This window comes from Kwoniella europaea, chromosome 1, assembly GCF_036810445.1.
Source record: "Kwoniella europaea PYCC6329 chromosome 1, complete sequence".
Classification (NCBI taxonomy): domain Eukaryota; kingdom Fungi; phylum Basidiomycota; class Tremellomycetes; order Tremellales; family Cryptococcaceae; genus Kwoniella; species Kwoniella europaea.
The window spans coordinates 8,322,112-8,340,293 of NC_089487.1; the positions used below are offsets into that span (position 1 = coordinate 8,322,112).

Genomic DNA, 18,182 nt, shown 5'->3' on the forward strand with positions numbered 1-18,182 from the left:
AGCAGCAGAAGTGTCTAAAGGGTTAGTCAGAGGAGATATGTGAAAGAGAGAAAGAGAAACAGAAGATCATCAACTCCTGTGTACTTTGTATGCTTTCTCAACGCCCATTGAGGTCCGAGCGTTGTGCTAATGAGTGCGTCACTTTGATTTGCCACCGAACTTGTAGTTGATTCGTCATGTTGCTGTTGCACTCTTACACGCGACGCGCCGAATAATTTCACTGAAGTCAGCAAAAGTCAATTTCATTCGTATCATGCTCATTCAAATTATCATACTATACATTGCGCCAGTGTCTTGAGATTCCAGTCATACCCATGTTCTGATAAGGCCATGTCACCTAGAGCAGGGCCATCTCGCGCTCAACCCAACAGAGGTAGACCATCGTTTATCCCCTCAACCCAATTTCACGCTGGACCGTCTAGCTCAGGCGCTCGATCGGATAGAGAGGAATCGGATGATCCCTTAGCTCTCAGTCCTCTCCAAGTGACTCCCACCATCACTAGGACCAGAAGAAGAACGCGGTCGAGCAATATTAGATCATCGTCGCCCGCTTCTGCTGTAGGAGGCTTGCCATCTTCAACGCAAAGGGTGACAAGGGGGTCTAAGAGGAGAGATAGGGAGTACGAGGAGCTTGAACTGGGTGAAGAAGATCTGGTACCCCCCAGCGAAGATGAGGAGTATGCGGAGTGGAAGGAGAGTAGAAAAGCTAGGACGAATGAAGATAAAGGCAAAGAAGTGGACTTTGGTATCGATCGAGAAGCAGGAGTGGAAAAGAGAGAAGAGGATATGGCAAAGGGACTGGCAAGACCTAAGAAACCCGATAAAAGCGTGAGTAGAGATTTCAGTGAGGACCTTGTCTTCAATTGCTCATCAAATTATGATTGATCACATTAGTTGGATCATAATCGTACATTCGAATCACTCTTACCTTCCCCTTCACCTCCCTCACCTACACCTTCGATATCATCTTCAATTACCGATACCCGATCAAGAGAGACTTCTCCGACACAACCGTTATCCTTCAGTCAGCAAGATGATCCCTTTTACACTGTATACGAAGATGAAAGGTCAACACTGGATGAAGATGCGCGAGCTCGTTGGGAACATGATGAATTAGATCTGTTGAGAGAAGTGCCTCGTTCTCAGAGCTTAGATAGGCCGCTCGAAGAAGTAGCAAAGCAGATCGATGAAGAGAAGTCTAGACTTGTCACTGCACAGACTGTATCAAATTTGCCGCTTAGATATGATATCAACAAGGATGGTGTAGAAGCTAAAACAGTAGATGAAAGCTCGGCCATTGCGCCTGACGACAATGCTACTCCCAATGAAGGAAGCTCAGATCATTCCACCCGATCGAGAACCACTACACCTCATACCATCCCGATGCTGCCGGCCCGAGACGAAGGATTCGAGACTCTCTTGCCTGAAAACCGTGTGTCCGACGGTTCCGACTTATCGGTGGATCAGGAGGGTTCGGAATCGATGATTGTAGATGGGAACCTCCATGCCGAACAGTCTTCCCAGCAATCTCGCTCAAGTACCCCTCGGACGATACCCTTTATGCCCAACCAAGATCAGGCCTTCGAGACTCTTCTTCCAGCCATTGGACTCAATCATGAAGACCTCCCTAATCCGGCTCATCGCCCACCAACCCCTCAGACCAGTATGAATTTGGTTGACCATTCAATGATTTCGCCTCTCAGGGCACATTCCCCTACTCCCATATCATCCGCTCGTGATTCAAACCTTGAAAATCCCTTGACCATCGATGAAGTCCTCGTCTCTCCGTCCAAGCAGCCAACTCCATTAAGACAGTCCTCTCCCGCCAAGTCACTTTCCCCTATATTCGCAGCGGTTGCTGAACTTCCCGATAATCCCCCACCGTCAGCCATACCTCATCTACCAGCTCCCACTCCACCTCCCGCCGATCCAGCTCTTGCGCAATTTCGTGGCGCTCGTACATTCCGAACACGTACAGTACTTCAGTTACAACCATATACCAAAGAGAGGCAAATATATGAAGCTGCTCTTCGGAAAGGTGGGTTGAAGAAGGGAAAGAAAGCTATCGCTCCTTCGAAAGAGATCACTCAAGAAGACGTTGAAGAAGATGAAGCTCGGGTATCTGAAAGTTCAGAAGCTAGTGCTGAAGATGAGTCGCCAGGGCGAATAGTGATCGGAAGTACACCTCCACCGAAGAAACCTAGAGAACCAAAGAAACTGGTGGACGCCGATTTTGACGAGTACTTTTTCGAGCATGGGACGGCTGCGGATGAGAATGACCCTAATCATATCAAAGATCTTCAGAAGATAGCGAGAAGAAGGTTGAAAGCTGAGAAGGAGGAGAGAAAGCGACTGAGGGCAGATGAGAAAGAGAAAAGGGAATTTGCAAGGTTGATGAAAGAGATGAGGGGTGAAAAGGAGGATTTTGGTGAGCAGCAAGCGGACGGAGGTGGCCAAGTGAGTCAGGCTATCTGAGAAGGATGTTTGATCTACGAGCTGATATCGATGAAGCAAAATGGCAAGTCTCGCATTCCCCTACCGCGCTCTGCTGTCCGTACCATTCGTACTCCTGCCGGTATCAAGACGTACGGGAATAAAGGTAGGACGCAACGACCAGCTATTCAAGGTCCGTTATCTGATTCGGATGAAGACGCACAACCTTCGACCAGACCACCACTCATATCCCCATCAAAAAGCCAAGGCAACACACCCACAGCTTCCTACAGAACTGCATTCTCTGGCTTCAATGACGCTGATATGGACGTCGGATATGGTCAACCTCAAGATGACTTTTATCCAGCTATCGATGCAACAACCAGTCATTCACCTTTAGAACGCGAAAACTCGTTCTTCATCGACGATCTCGCACGTTCACCTCGTCTCCCTCGTCCCAGTATCGGTTCAGAATCCGACTCTGCGTCTTCCAGTGCAAGTACTGTGCATGATCGACGACAGAAGATAGCTAGAAGGATGATGCCTGCTGCGATGTTGAGGAGACTTGAAGCTGAAGCCGCTGCCAAAGAACGCCGGAAAGCTGAGAACAAGAAGAAACAACAGGCAGCAATCGAATCTCCAATTCGTCCCGGTCGGGCTGTGGTGAGAAGAGGTGGTGGACAAGTAGATATGAATGGATTGGTAGGTCTATTTGAGGAGGAAGATCCCGAAGTCGTATCAGAACAAACTCCACCACTGTCTCACACTCGATCTATTTCCAATTCATTTGATCAGCCAATCTTGATCTCAGACGGCGGTACATCCTCTGAAGCGGAAGAAGACAATCAAGCTGAGCAAACCCTCGCAAGGCTCCATAGAGGGGATTTCGAGAGCATTGTATCTGGTAATAGGTGGAAAGCAGCCGCGAAAGCGAAGCATCAAGCGCAATCACGTCCGAAAGCTCGATCAAGTCATTCTCGTCGACCAGCTTTGGGCTTAGTAAAACGTGTACGTGCGCCTATCAATGGAAACAATCGAGCAATGGTGCAAAGTCGGCTGGATTTTCCTGTTATGGACCAGTCACCGGTATCGCCATTGAAGAAGAAACGTAAAAGACCCTTTTATCAAGGCAAACAACAACGACCTGCAATCAGGCTGGACGATCATGTCATATTTGCCACAGCGGATTTCGAATTTGATGAAGAAGATGATACTCCTACCCGACCAAGTACTAAGCAAAGGCTTCAGACTATCCCTAGACACTTCGCTCGTACGACTTCTGCTAATCTTCAACAGAACAAATCATTGGATGCGGATATGGGCAAAGCAAGATCATGGGCGAATTTCGATAAATTCCCTATCGACTTCGACATCACACCTTTACCTTCTGGCTTACATTGCAGTAAAAACTCCATACCTGGCAGTGGCAAACTGGACAGCTTAGTTCGAGAGATAAAAGGGAATAAAGATGAGGAGATGATCGATTCTTGCCTGGACTACGGAATAGAGCTAAGACAAGATATGTCACCAACCTCGATTCAGGCTGTTGCACCTCTGCTTTTTGATGCTGTTCATCGACAAATGGTCGTCATTGCAAACGAAGATGACGCGGAAGAATTAGAGTTAGGATGTTTTCGATTTCTTGGGCGATACATCCGACATCATCACCATGACATCGATGAGAATGTAACTCTACTCAAAACCGAAGTTGAAGATGCTATAGGTCGGCTGGAAGGGAAACTTGAGGATATAGATATTGGACGGGCCAAGCCAGGTCGAGAAGCTTTACTGAACCTGAGATGGGCTCTAGTCGAGCTTAGCTGTAGACTGGAGATAGACAACTCTTCATCAGGTGAAACGGATATGTCCTTGCTGCGAAAAGCATCTGTCAAGTTGTTTCACCACCTTCTATCACATGGTTTCGACAAGACTATCCGCCCGCTCAAGCAGATTATGCGCGGAGAATCTGACTCTGCAGAGATCAAAGACCTCACAATAACCCTTTGGATCTCCCTCATTCATATATTGACTGTTTGGGACGAGCGCGAATGTCGATCATCTAACGACACGTTCTTGACCTATCTCACCCAAGCCTTCGACAGCGTTTTCCACCTCGATCAGACTGGTCCTATCGCTGCAGAAAGAGTATGGTTCCTGGTCTTCGGTTTATGTGCCCTCACTCAATTTGATGCCGATGGTCGAATCAGTTCCATTTTCGTCACTTCCCCAAGATGGTCACTCGTACGACGGGCAGTTGGTCTTATCAAAGTAGCATTCGATGAAGACGCAGAAAAACGAGCTCATCTGGATCAGCTTCAAGGTCGAGATAGGTATATCAAGGTGGTAATGGCTCGTTGTGTGAGATTATCAGCCGTATGGAAATGGTCTTTTGACAGAGAAAGCTTCTCTGTAGCTACTAGGGATCTGGGTATAATATTCAAAGATCGACAATATAGAAATCTACCCACGGAACCACCAGTCGATTATCCGGAATTCATTACTCGCTTCGATATGTCACTCACAGCTGCGGAAGATACGAAACGAGAGACCGCATTCGAACTTTACCTGCGTCTGGTCTGTGTGGCTGCATCGGATATCATCTCTGCTGCTCAGACTCTATCTGAAGCTCAACAAGCTGAAAAGGACGTACAAAGATTGGTCATGTCAATCATCCCTGTTAGTTCAGTCAAATTCAATCGAATATTCCCTCCTTCGCCTAAGGATCTTGGTCAATTGATCAATCGATACTCAACAATGATTGCTAGTTGTTACTTTTCGCCTTCTCTGTTGACTTACCTATTGGCCAACTCCAAGAAATGGTCAGCATTCGAAGAAGCAGATTTCGATTCTCGACAGATATGCATCCGAGGGTTGATGTATCTGTCAGTAGCGAGAAGACACCATACACAACCTCTACAGCCTGTCGTCAGTCGATTAGCCGAACTGATGGGCATCCTGCAAAACGAACTGGAAATATTGACAGGACCCTCGAATCAGACATTGGGTGTCGGACCGACTAAATTAGAAATTGAGCGTACGATGGTCTTAATTGTATCTTGCTTCAGGCAGATGATTAAACATCATTCCTTCGATGTGGAAGAGCAGAAGAGAGCGGTATACCCTAATCCTTGTTTACTGCATGAGAGTGAGTACCAGCACTTCCCTCGCACAATCTGGACTGCGGGCTGTACAGCGGATCTCATACTGCTGCGTCATCAGGCTGGACCATTCGTATCTTCGATCTTGAACTAGCCAAAGATCTGAAATGCGGCCTTGAGGTCATCGCTACCATCCAATCGTTCCTTGATGCCCGAGCGGCCGCACTACCCAAACTAGCAAAACAGCGTCGTGAAGCCAAGGAGAGTTACAATGAAAGTTTCGATGAATTTGGATCTTTGGGTATTGACTTCACCAACGCAGACGTGCTGGCTTTAGGGGGTGAATTGGGCCAAGAGGAAAACGAAGTCGAGAAACAAGACGAGGAATTGGCTAGAGTAAGCTGCCACTTACCTCGCATCTACACAAGCTTACCAAACGCACCTTTTAACAGATTATTGAGGAAGTTATCTCGCCCAAGATCTACCGTCTATTGTCAGACATGCTGCCGCCCGTACCAGACGACGATACAAGGAAAGAGCATGATGCGGACAAACAGGTATTTATCAGCAAACTCACCAAGTGCTGGTCGGATTGTGCATCTGTTCTGGTCGTTGAGCATCAGCAATTGGTGAGCTAGCTCTCGTGATCAGGTGGAATACCAGCTGATGATATGAATCAGGATTGGTCCACCTTTATATCCCCCTTTGGAAGGCAATCATGGGCTAGATTGGGAGATGAAAGGGGAAGAGTTCAAGTGGGACTGCATTTCATGCTTAATGTCGCTCATTTAGATCCTACCGCTTTCATTGTGAGTTTGTTGTATAAGGTATACCAACGAGGCTGATACATCGTACTTATAGCACCATGAGGAAGACTTCATTGCTCTATTGTTCCAAGTGATCGGTACCGACACGTTGACTGTTGAGCATGAATACCTATCAGCTCTTTTAGCTATGCCTGGTGCATTGAGCCATCCGCTACTAGCTCCATTGGGTAGCATCGAAGCCTTGGAAGGTGAATTGAGTCGAGATGGGTTCATGGGTGTAAGAGAAGTGGCATTACGATGTGAGTCCATTTTCGCGCCATACTATCCACAAGAAGTATGAACTCATAACAAAGTATGTCAATTAGCTATCTTTTCCGCATTACCTGACTTACTCAAATCATCGAAAACTCCAGCATCTACCAAATCATTCATTTACAGGTGTCTCAACCTATTCGTCTCATCAATCATCTCATATGACAAATGTATCAACCCAAACAAAGTCATTCATAAGGAGTCATACCGTGCATTTACAGATACCATCATTCGAGATTTGCGGAACATCGCAAGAGAATATGTCAATTCATTGTCTGTCCCTGGGCTCAAGCATTTCAACAGCGGGATATAGGTTATATTGTATATGTTGTAAGATATTGCATTCTTGATAGTCGTGACACGTCAAGTCTTTGTATGTTGCTACTATATGCATTATGTATCGATTTGAATTGACGGGACCGTGCACAACGCTTGAGCCTTGAATCTATATCATACAGTTTGAATGGCTTTATGTACACAGCTCATACCGAGAGCTACTGGCCTCATTAGTCTGTGCTCGTGTTTTCTCATCTTCCTTACTTTCTCACCTTCAATTTTGAGTATATCGCTCTATATATCCAGTACTCGTTCTTGCCTTATTGAAGCGCATCATGTCAAACCAAACCGCTAAAAGAAAATCCATGGAGAAATCGGAAAAATCCGAAATCACGAAGGTGAGTTGACTTGTTCCATTCCGTGCGTATGTTCGGAGAAAGACTGACCTCGAGATAAATTAGAAGTCTAAGATGGACCATTGTAATACCCCTGAGCCGGTTGCCATTCGTGGTCATATTCCTAGTCTCATCGCCTCCCTTCAAACCGCAACCGAAGCATTGCAGGATGATTACGATAGGAACGAGGAGGAGCGGGAATCAACTGAGAAGTGGGTTGCAGAGCTGGAAAAAGACCTAGAAGCACTCAGAGACAGACGTGACGAACTCGAGAAGGAATGCGATGAGCTTGATAACAAATATGATTCCCTTGATGAGAAATGGAGAGTTCTCCAGAGCTCAGAAGCCTTCCAGAAAAATGAGGTCAAGAAGCTAAAAGATCAGCTCGCCAAGGAAAAAAGCAGTCAGTCCAAATTTTTCTTCTTTCACTGTTTCTTCGACCCATGCAGAAGTTATCAGACTGACGTTCACGAAATCGTCAAGTGCAGAAAACGAGGCCTTCTCAATTGATAAACGCAAGATGGTTTCAGATATGCTCGGGAAGAATAAAGAGTGGCTCAGCGATTTTGAGAAATTGGAAACAAGAGCGAAGGTGGCGTTTAGCGAGATGAATAAAGCTAGAAAGAAAAACGGTGATTCACCGTATAGCAAAGAGGAATTCGAAAAATTTGTGGAGAGATACATATAGTTTACATATTCCCTCCTGAGATACCTTTTGATATGCGATCAACGCCGTACAATATGAGCCTCTTCTTCAATAAAACAGAGTGGAATTCCTGTTTCCAGTCCCACAATCAATGATCGTATCGGTCAGATCAATCTGGGTGGTGTCAGAAGGAAGACGTGAATGTGGCAGATACGGGCATAATGAATTGGATAGGACGCTTTGACGTCTCAGGCGAACTTTGGCTTAGCGGACACTGACTAATGGATTAATTTCCCTCTTCCCCTGTTTTGCTACTTCTTTCACCTTCTATTTTCTCGAGCAATTCAGGTCTTCTTCGACTGACGTGTTTCATTGACTGTAAGTGGTTCCTAGCACATCCATTCATCTGGCATACGCCAACCTCCTAGAAAATCACCTGAATCATGCTCTGCTTACCTATTGCCCTCTCACAGACTTCTTCCCTTTCTTGAGAGATCTAATCTTATTTACTAATCGAAACAAAATGAGTGAAATGACTAAGAGGAAGTCTGCCGAGAAATGCGAGAAACCCGGAATGGCGAAGGTGAATCATTTGATTGGCGGGAAGAGGAAAGAAAGCAGCTGAGTTATTTGATCTGATAGAAATCCAAGAACGAGATCGATCACAAAACCACCACCGAACCTGCTGCTGTTGATCAGCTTTTCCAACCACTTCGAAAAGAGATGAATCAACTTCAAGCTAAATATAACGAGAAGGAGGAGGCATATAGTCTTCTTTCGCAGCGGCTTGACAGTCGGGTAAGAAGTTATGACCGTCTCAAGGCGAAGCACGATGAGTTTCGGGACCTCTGCGACGGCATGAAGGACCGATATGCTTCGCTCGAACAAGACTACGGATCATCAATGGACAGCTATAAATCCGAACAGGCAAAGTGCCAAGCTCTTGAGCAGAAGCACAAGTCCCTCGAGATCACAAACAAGACTCTTAGTGCTCAAGCTATCTCTCAAAAGTCAGAAATCAAGCAGCTGAAAGCTGAGCTTGCAAAGGAAAAGAGAAGTAAGTTTCATTACATTGGGTATTCGGGTGCCAGAAAGTGACTTTTGCCGTCTCTCACAATGTAGGAAGCATATACTGCAAAGGCGAAGATATCAAATTGATCTCTGATATGCTCGGAACCACTCGAGAATGGACTAAAAAGTTTGAGAAGATGAATTTTGAGGCGAATGTGGTGTTCAGCGAAATGAATAAATACAGAGAGATGGAAGGTGTAGGTGAGATTGATCGAGAGGGATTTGAGGAGATCATAGACGAATATAGATAGGTTTGGGTGTTAGCTGGTCTCGTATCAATGTGAAGTGAAACCTCCTCTTGTACATAGCTGGGAGTTTTCGAGCGCCCCAGCGAGCCCTTATCAGATGAGGCTGACAGTCCAAGTTCGCGAGCCGTGGACGCAGTCGCAGTTCAGTGACAGATGCTGTGGACTCGGCAAGGCATAACATTTGAACAGGTTCGAGATCCTATCTCGACGACTGGTATCCAACTACAAATTTTCCGTGATGACATCGACGAATTTTGGTGCCCATTGCAGTGACACAGCGACACCAGAAAGGCAAAGGAACATTCTGTCTGGAACGCGCGAATGGTCATCTTGAGGATGTTGATCATATGCATATATACACGAAATAAAGTACTTTGCCTATCTAAAATAGCAGTAAATACCCACTTCGGAGCAATGAAGTAATAGTGCCGAATAATAGGAATAAACCCTGAAATAGAAGGAAGGATGATATAGATAATTTACAATTCGTCAAACTATACGCACAACCCAAAAATCAAACGATCAATCAATCGTGAGCTCCAGAACTATCATGGAACCAACACTTGTTTCCAAAATTACAATTACGTCCAAGTGGACATCGATGAGAGTATATACAATCTGATTCTGCTTTCTTACAAGTTCCATGAGTGACCACAAAACAATTCTGTTGATACCAAATTCGATTGATTAGCTCAGGGTATGGAACAACCATCAAGCATGACTACCCAGTTTCATCTTGAAGAAGAAAACTTACCATCTCTTTGGCCAGATCCCTCAAAAGCTTATGCTGCCTTAAAGTGAGAGATACGTTATGAGCGAATTTACAATGAGAGTTTGGGCAAAATCCCTCAAGATAATGATGATGGCATGGTTTGGGGTCGAGTCTACTCAGGAACTATTGCAGCGAGGTTTTAAAAGATTCATGGGATAGCGAGAAGAGCAAATCAGCTTTATACTCTGCTAGACGTCACAAACTAGGCTGAACATACCATATAATCTTCGGCCCTTCGCCTAGCTCGGTGTCCGCCTATGTCCTGTGGCGCAGAGCTAAACATTCGATCTTCAGGCTGAGTCGAAATCGAGGATCTTCGAGTTATCCGACTGCCAAGAGGAATCGAGTTGACACTCCCGTAGCTGAACGAACTGATACTGGCTGATCGTTCATCTCTTGCCATGTGCTTGCCGATGATGTCCTTATAAGTTCTTGGAGCTTGAGCAGGACTTTGAGTATATGCCTTGTGTTCCCAAGGGGGAGGAGCGGTAGGGTTGGGAGGGCCAATTCGGGTAGACAGCTTCCTAGAGAGGTTGGCAGCTCCACGAACTTTGAACCCTTCAGGTAGTCCTGTGTCATCATCATCCTCATCGGAAGCATCTTGCACGATTGTTGTAGGTCTTTGAACATGTTTGACTGCTGAATGAGGCAACTGCACAGACGGCTCATCCTCGTCACTTGAAGGAGGAGATCCCCCAACATTATCAATCTCTGGGTTGATTGGAACTACAAGCTTGTTTTTGCTGGTAGTTTTTCTTCCGGAAGTTGGTGAAGTGATACTTCGGATGGTCGATTTACCATTTCGAGAACTCGAAGGAGGTGACAGGTTGTATCGACGATCGATCACGGACACGAAATCGCTCGTAGCCGGTGGAGCTTGCTTGACCGATTGGGTAGGCCGGTTCCAAGGAGGAATGGGAGTGGGATCAGTAAGTTGAGAGGACTTGATAGTTGAGGATGATGATCTCTGGTATGATGCTTCTGTACGTTCATGATGAGGTGATTGCGCACGAATGGTGTGATTCGATATGGCGCTTGACGCTCTTGAAGCGACACTCGGGGCCCTCGACGACGCGATACTTGAGGCAGCGTAGACATCGTGCGAAGTTTTGGATCGCTGGTAAAGTCTGGTCCATTCTACCTCCTCCATCGGGAAAAAACCAGGGACATCTACCAGTCTGTCAGCTCCCAGAACTCTGAGAGGATCCTGGACTTCCTTGGTACTTTGAATACCATGAATGATATCTCTCACTCCACGAGTCTTCAGCAACTCGAGAAAACGGACGTATTTGCTGGCCTGACACAATCGTAAATTGCAAAATCAGTTCGCCACCTTCTTCCTACGGGTTGATCAAGCGTGTACTCACCTCAGGCATGCCCGCCAGTATGATTTTGCAGTTGGGAGTATGTGAGTATAGTTTTATATACTCTGCAACCAACCACATTCCTCATCAGCAATGCGTCCGACTTGTACTTCGCAGACCATAAGTCTCACCTGTCATCTTGTCATATGCTTGTTCCGAATCCGGACAATCTTGAGCAATGGATAGTTCCGAATGGGCAGTGAGACCGTCCAGGAAGCCGCGGAATTGTGCATGGTCATGCGTGATGCCAACCTGGACAGGTTGAAGATTGATCAACAATGCGCCCGCTAAGAAGGGATGAAGAGAACGCATGCTTACTGTCCTAAGCTGCTTGGTGACTGTCACCTGTAAAGACGGACTTCCAGTCAGCCACACTGCGGTTTCAAGAACGTCGACCGTCATCACTTACCACATCGACGAATAAGTGCACAACGATCAAGTACGAACCCGACTCCTGATTCTGTCTTTTCCAGACTGAATTGACCGCCTCGTCGAGGCGACTTGCAAGTTCTCGACCTAATAATGCATTTACTTAATCTGCGTAGTTCAGATTGCAAAGGAAAGACTCACCTCCTGTTTCACCCTTTTGAATCAACTTGTGATCGAACTAGCAGAGAAGAGAAAAGTCAGCCACACGTGCAAGAAGCAAAGGGCTACAGTAGTTCTACTGACCATTCGAGCATGCCCTTCGAGAAGGACTGCCACAAATGGCAATTCCTATATTTGCAGCAATTGTCAGCTGCTACATTCATCTGATTTCACCATCAATGACTCCATCAGTGAGAATCAGACTCACCTTGTCCTTGTCTGCTTTCGCAGTCTCAGCAACGGACGTCAAAATCTTCAAGGTATCCAGCCGTTGCTGAAGCTCATTCGCAGCTTCTTCCCATATATCTTTCTCCTTTACAGCCTTATGATACATCTTGGCAACTTTGGCACCCTTCTTATCAGAATGAAACTTGTCGACTTCCAATTGATGTTGCTGGATAAGCAACTCTTGTAATTTCGATCTGACGACATCGGCTTCAGCTTTATAATGTCCAAATTGTTTGTAAGCTTCATCGAGTTCTTCTTGCTTTGATCTTTCGGATTTCTCCAGAATTTCGTTTTTCTCCTCCAGAGTCGTGTTGGCGTTCTGACATTCGTGGATTTCTCTTTTGAGGGTGAGGTTCTGAGCTTGGAGGTCGAGGAATTTTGATCTATACAGTTCTTCGAGCGAACTTCTCTCTTTTTCGTCTGACTGGTTCCCGTCAGCCTTGGATGGATCCAGACAGATGTGACTAGACAGACAACAGCAAAATCAGCCTAGCACCCATAGTATCATACCGTAACGAAATGGTAATTTACCGCATGGCAGCATCCTTGATACGAGCCATGACTTCCTCCATTCTGCCCATATAAAGGCCTTCCGCCTCTTTCCTGTCTGATTCTATCTGAACATACTCTTCGATCTCTTGTAGGATCTCTTCCACCCCGTCAAGCTCAGCAATGGACTGATTAGTCAATCCAGTTGATTGAGATTTGTTATGGTGGGTTTCGCTCAACTCGTCGTCCAATGACACCGATACTGCTTGAGAGGTATCTAGTCGAAACGAAGGGTTGGTGGGGTTAGTAGGTAGAGAAGATTCGAATTGCATTGTACTGGCAGAAAGTGGGAGAGGCACCTCTTGCGGTAAAGGTGAGGAGACTCCTTGAGCATCTCGGATGCCGTCCATTGTGGCGGACGAAGCTGCAGTGGGTGTGGTAGGCAGAGGTGTACTAGTAGCTTGGGCAAGTAAAGCCGAAGAAGTATGAACTGGGGAAGGTAGAACTCCAGCTGGTGTAGAAGAAGAAGAAGAAAAAGAGAAAGAGAAAGAATAATTATCGAACACTGATGGGGGTCTTGAATTTGAATCGAGGTGGTGTTGTACGCTTGGACCATCATGTTCATTCGATGTCGGATGAAACGTGGAAGACGCTTTGGCCTCTTTGGTTTGGGATTGAGAGTAAAGACTAAGAATCTCTGCTTTCCCTCTTCTTTCTCTGAGAGTGGTATCTTTTCTCTCTTTGGTGGGCGTGGGTGTGAAGGACGAAGAAGGTGGATGGTTATCATCGGAAGATGAAGAATCAATTCTACTCTTCTTCGCTTTGGAAGAGTCTTGCGAGGGAGAAACAATCCTAATAGCTTTAGATTGTCTCGGAGAAGTGATATCTTCTTTTGGCCCTTGGACGGTAACCGTTTGATCGTAAGGGTTTAAATGAAGATTCCAGTCTCCATAAGATGGACTAGCCGTTTGATAAGGATAAGTAGGTAGTGTTTGAGTATGTGTTTGTCCTTGAATTGGTGGAGAGGTATAAGGGTTAAATGATCCTCTAGACGCTGCTGGGGTGTCCTGTATAGCAGTTTGATTATCATCAAAGTTGAAGGAAGGTGGTGTACCCTTTCGAACTATCGATAATTGTCTTGGTTTTCCGATGAAAGTAAATGGACTGGCAGATGCACTCAGGGATCCCTTGGAAGTAGCTGTACCATCCGAAGAATTTGATCCTGATCCGTCTCTTTTCATAGGAGAGGAAGAGAGTGACATGATGGGCGATAACAATGTTGCAGGACTTGCTATCGTATCTGGTTCCCTGTCTTTGTCTTCATCGCGTTTCTTCTCCTCCCCGAGTTTATCGGTTTTCTCTTTCGTCCCTTCTTGCGAATGAGCAGGAGATACTGATTTATCTGAATCATAAATACTTGATGATACCTTTCGAGATAGAGGTTCAGGTATCAACGATTCCTGAGTGAAGGTGAATTTAGGTAATAACGAGAATGATTTAGTTCGTGAGAGTGATGGTGGTGAGGGAGGTGGTGATTCCAGATCTACCAAATCCATATTGGACGCTGTGGGCGAGGGTGTAGATGTCATGGCGAGGCTAGTATACAGATGATGCATATATTAGCTGAATGAAGGAGATATAAGTGGAATGAAAAGCAAGGTTGAACTTACAAAGATGACCTCTCGTCAGCTCGAGCGATTGTTAGATGATACAGTATTGTATTCCGCCACACTGACACTGAGCAGGTGGATGAGGGTGAGTGGTGAAATTGATGTTGATACTGAGGGTAGAATATGATATTGATGCAGGTCGATGAATGGATGTCAAGGTGAAGATAGATGAGAAGAGAAGAGTTGTTCTGCTTGTTTACTTGTTTTGCTTGTTTCGCCTTGTCTGCTCTTTGATGACAGTTGACTTGGGGTGTGATCGATTGATCGATGAATTGTGGTCCGTGCGCTGTTTGTCAGTGTTGCACCCTCCTTTACAGTTACGACACTACAGACATGATCCATCATTCTTGACACATCCCGATGTTCATCCGTCCTTTCTTTTCGTATGAGACACAGTACTCTACACCCAGCCAATTACAGTAGAAAGTTCAGTACGGTATATCAATGAGTATCATCATCAACCATAATTATAAGTATAACAGAAAATGCTATGCATATAACCACCTTCTTCTCTCTATTTCACAAATCACTTACGCCATATGAACAATGCCAATGCTATGTTTTCAGGAATCATCAAGTAAATAACGATATTTAAAGTAGAAATACAATTTTATTTTTATCAATCTCAAAAGCTTTCCAAACGATTAGAAGAGAAATATGAAACTGAAGAGAATATTGCTACAAGTTACCATTTCAGTAAGAAAGAAGGAAAGTGGAAAGGAAAGAAAAAGTGTTGTAATGTTTATACAAGAATCGTATAAGATGATGTTACAGAGTAGAATGAACAGGTACTTTCAATGATGGTATCACAAGTAAAGAAAAAGATATCGTCCTATAAAGGAGAAGGGGAACCATTCCATGATATAATGAACACCTAAGAATGTTCGATATTATAAAGTAATAATTCGATATTATAGTTCGTTAAGATTGAGTCCAATCGTCTTTCAACCTATCGAGTAACTGTAGCTCGTTCGAGGGGATTATGGCCCGAAGCTGTAATGCTCGGCGCAGAGAAAGCCGAGTTGAATGAAGTTCTATTCGAAGACGACATTCGCATGAGTCGAGGATTCGTAAACCTTTGTTCTCGAGCGACTATGAACAATAACGAAAAGGTGATTAGTATCTTCACAAGTATAAACAAGTCTGGTTTGACTTACCAGTCACACGAAGTTCTTTTCCTGTGAATTTAGCATTGACAGATTTTAAATTGGCATCTTCACCTAATTTGATATCCCATTGCGCATGATCTAATAAAATAGTATCACAAAATCAGCTTCTTCCTATCCACTCTCCTCAAGATCCTTCAAACTCACCTCCTTCATCCCATTGATCAGCAACAATATGAATAGTCCTAGTTCCTCTCGTAGCAATGGTGATATTATCGAGTCTGCGCCGATATCATCAGCTACCATCTAATCACGTCATAGATTTCTCAGCTGATTTGAGACTCACGAGAAACCAGGTAACCAAACCATTATGTCATAAAGATGAGGTGTACTCTTAATCGCTATCCTACCTTCTGCACCTTTAATAATCTCTATCCATTCGTTTTCCGAACCTTCAAACAACTCAGGATCGAAATCATCGAAACTGACATCCGGTCTATCTTGACTAGAACCGAAGGACAGAGCTCTTCCAGATACAGCATTGGTCTTTGCAGGTGGACAAGCCCATCTGGGTGGAGGAGGAAGAGGGTTAGGCGATTTGTTACTATTACTTCTATTCGAAGATGATGAAGAGGAAGAAGCAGATGTCGAGGTCGTACTCATACTGGTACTTGAAGATGGCGAAGGGAATTGTTCAGGAACTGAAAACCTTCGTTGCATACCATTTACAGATGGTAAAGGGTATCCAGCGGGGGGTGCTTTAGGTGCGGAAATCTCACATCCTGTCGTAGGTGATTGGGCAATTATGCTACTCCCACTTCCATTCGATCGGAATGATTCGCCAGACAGCCTCCTGACGTCAGGTGAATTCGCATCAGACCCGTTTCCATTTCCATTGGTAGCTTGGGGTGGTGCGAGTCTACCTTCAAGGTTATGGGAGGGTGGTTGACTAGGCGCAAGTGCAGGTGCAGGAGGGGTGTTGGCAGGACCAAGAGGAGGTGTATGTTTGAGTGCTGTGAATCCGGGGAAACCAGAATCTAAATGTGGCGCAGTTGGAGGTGTATCCAAGCTACGACGTCGATAAGGGAATGCACGAGGAGGTGGTAAGGTAGGTGAAAATACGATAGGTGACATAATTAGATCATAGAGACAACAAAGTAGATTAGGTCAGCTCAAGTCAGCTTTTTCTTTTATGAATGCAGGTAAAATATATAGGAAAGGCTGCATGTGAAGGATAAGGATAATTCAAATTGATGATGATTGTCGTTGTCAGGTGAGTCGATTGGTATATCGCCACCGAGCAACTTGACAATTGACGTCACGAAGGATCTGATACGTGTTGAGCATGAAAGTGTTCTGAAAGGAAGGAAGGGATGTGATATGCAATGCAATGACACTGTCATGTCATGCATAGTGGAGTCGAAGACCCAAATGATGACATACAGAAAGTGGAAAGTGAAAGGTATTGACGATGGATGAGGAGTATAATCATAAAGGTTGCGAGTATGTGCAGTACCAACACTCACCTGGCATGTTTCCTTCTCCAACTACCATTCCTTCTCAATGATGGTTTCCTGATCGTAGAGCTGCGTGATTCGTCCTCGTTGCTGGTCATCGCAAATGGTTCTTCGTGGTAATCTGACTTCCTTGCTGGGGAAGAGGATGATGCATGTGGCCATACAGGAGGTGGGATTTCAGCTCGAGGTGTACATTCTCCCTTGGATGCGGTGGAGCTTGATGGTGAAATCTGATTGACATTGTTGTGAGCGGCAAGAAAAGGAGGAATCTTCTCTGTTGACGAGGATAATTCCGGAGTGGATAATTTAGGATCAGGTGAGGAAGATGATGAGCTACCTGAACCTGAGGAGAATACGGAACTGATAGATTTGTCGGACAACATTCGAGGATTAATAGGTTTCTCTTCTTCCATGAATATATCTTCTTTGTCTGGAGGTTTGGATGAAGGTGTTTCACCCATACTGCCCCAGCTTGTATTGCTGCAAGCGGATTCCCTTCTTACACCACCAAAGGACCTATTGTCAAAGTATGACAAATAGGAAGAGGTCGAAGATGTGGGGGAAGGGGATGCTGAGTTTGAGACTAGATGTGATAATGTGGGTGATTGTTTAGGTGGATGCGGATGTAAAGAAGTAGTATTCAATTTGGATGTTGATGGTGATGAATTGGAAGTGGAAAGGAAGTTCATTGATACTAATGGGATATGGGTTGACAGGTCAAGGAAGTAAGTTGTGATCAATTTGTAATTTGGAGAGAGTGATGGTCGATCCAAAGTGGGATTTCCATATACAGTATGAAGTACGAAGTATAGCACAGCTCTCCGGGGTAGAATGTTGATCAATCACTGGAATGGAAATGGAATGACGATATACGATATTCCCGTTCCAGTATCACCGATTGCTTGATTTTATTTGATCTTTTTGATGTACGACGACTAACCCCTTCTTTGTTGGATTTTGTTTATGCGTCAACAAAAGCAAAATTGGGAAAAGGTTGATGATAGAGTGATGTCGCTTTGTCGATTTTAGTATGATTGATTTCGTCAAAAGAGAATTTGCGAAAATGGTGCTAAGCTGAATGAATATTCGTGATGTTCCCCCGCTATGACAGATCTAAAGGAGGGTCAAGGTGAAGAGGGGCGAGAATCTTTGTTGTTGGGGGAGATGTTGGAACAAAATCAAGGGTTGATCTGGTTGCTTTG

General features: G+C 45.0%; 5 protein-coding genes across 5 annotated transcripts; 3 read left to right on the forward strand and 2 right to left on the reverse strand.

Moving 5' to 3' along the window:
* Nucleotides 1–330: 330 nt before the first annotated feature.
* V865_003154 (uncharacterized protein) lies at nt 331–6,923 on the forward strand (the record flags this gene model as incomplete). The annotated part of the gene is made up of 8 exons (XM_066226952.1): nt 331–828; nt 895–2,457; nt 2,512–5,578; nt 5,653–5,927; nt 5,984–6,160; nt 6,212–6,340; nt 6,393–6,597; nt 6,664–6,923. 8 exons carry the CDS (start codon nt 331–333, stop codon nt 6,921–6,923), a joined length of 6,174 nt encoding a protein of 2,057 aa, XP_066083049.1.
* A 298-nt stretch (nt 6,924–7,221) lies between these two features.
* On the forward strand, nt 7,222–7,969 carry V865_003155 (uncharacterized protein; the record flags this gene model as incomplete). Its single annotated transcript, XM_066226953.1, has 3 exons — nt 7,222–7,284; nt 7,348–7,684; nt 7,770–7,969. The coding sequence occupies 3 exons, from the start codon at nt 7,222–7,224 to the stop codon at nt 7,967–7,969; spliced, it is 600 nt and encodes a 199-aa protein (XP_066083050.1).
* Nucleotides 7,970–8,450: 481 nt separating this feature from the next.
* On the forward strand, nt 8,451–9,249 carry V865_003156 (uncharacterized protein; the record flags this gene model as incomplete). The annotated part of the gene is made up of 3 exons (XM_066226954.1): nt 8,451–8,510; nt 8,570–8,984; nt 9,050–9,249. 3 exons carry the CDS (start codon nt 8,451–8,453, stop codon nt 9,247–9,249), a joined length of 675 nt encoding a protein of 224 aa, XP_066083051.1.
* Nucleotides 9,250–10,220: 971 nt separating this feature from the next.
* On the reverse strand, nt 10,221–14,276 carry V865_003157 (uncharacterized protein; the record flags this gene model as incomplete). The annotated part of the gene is made up of 9 exons (XM_066226955.1): nt 10,221–11,315; nt 11,386–11,447; nt 11,514–11,634; nt 11,701–11,727; nt 11,792–11,898; nt 11,953–11,989; nt 12,055–12,099; nt 12,179–12,662; nt 12,730–14,276. The coding sequence occupies 9 exons, from the start codon at nt 14,274–14,276 to the stop codon at nt 10,221–10,223; spliced, it is 3,525 nt and encodes a 1,174-aa protein (XP_066083052.1).
* A 1,030-nt stretch (nt 14,277–15,306) lies between these two features.
* Nucleotides 15,307–17,669, reverse strand: V865_003158 (uncharacterized protein; the record flags this gene model as incomplete). Its single annotated transcript, XM_066226956.1, has 5 exons — nt 15,307–15,449; nt 15,515–15,604; nt 15,671–15,744; nt 15,810–16,532; nt 16,990–17,669. The coding sequence occupies 5 exons, from the start codon at nt 17,667–17,669 to the stop codon at nt 15,307–15,309; spliced, it is 1,710 nt and encodes a 569-aa protein (XP_066083053.1).
* Between the last annotated feature and the right edge of the window lie 513 nt (nt 17,670–18,182).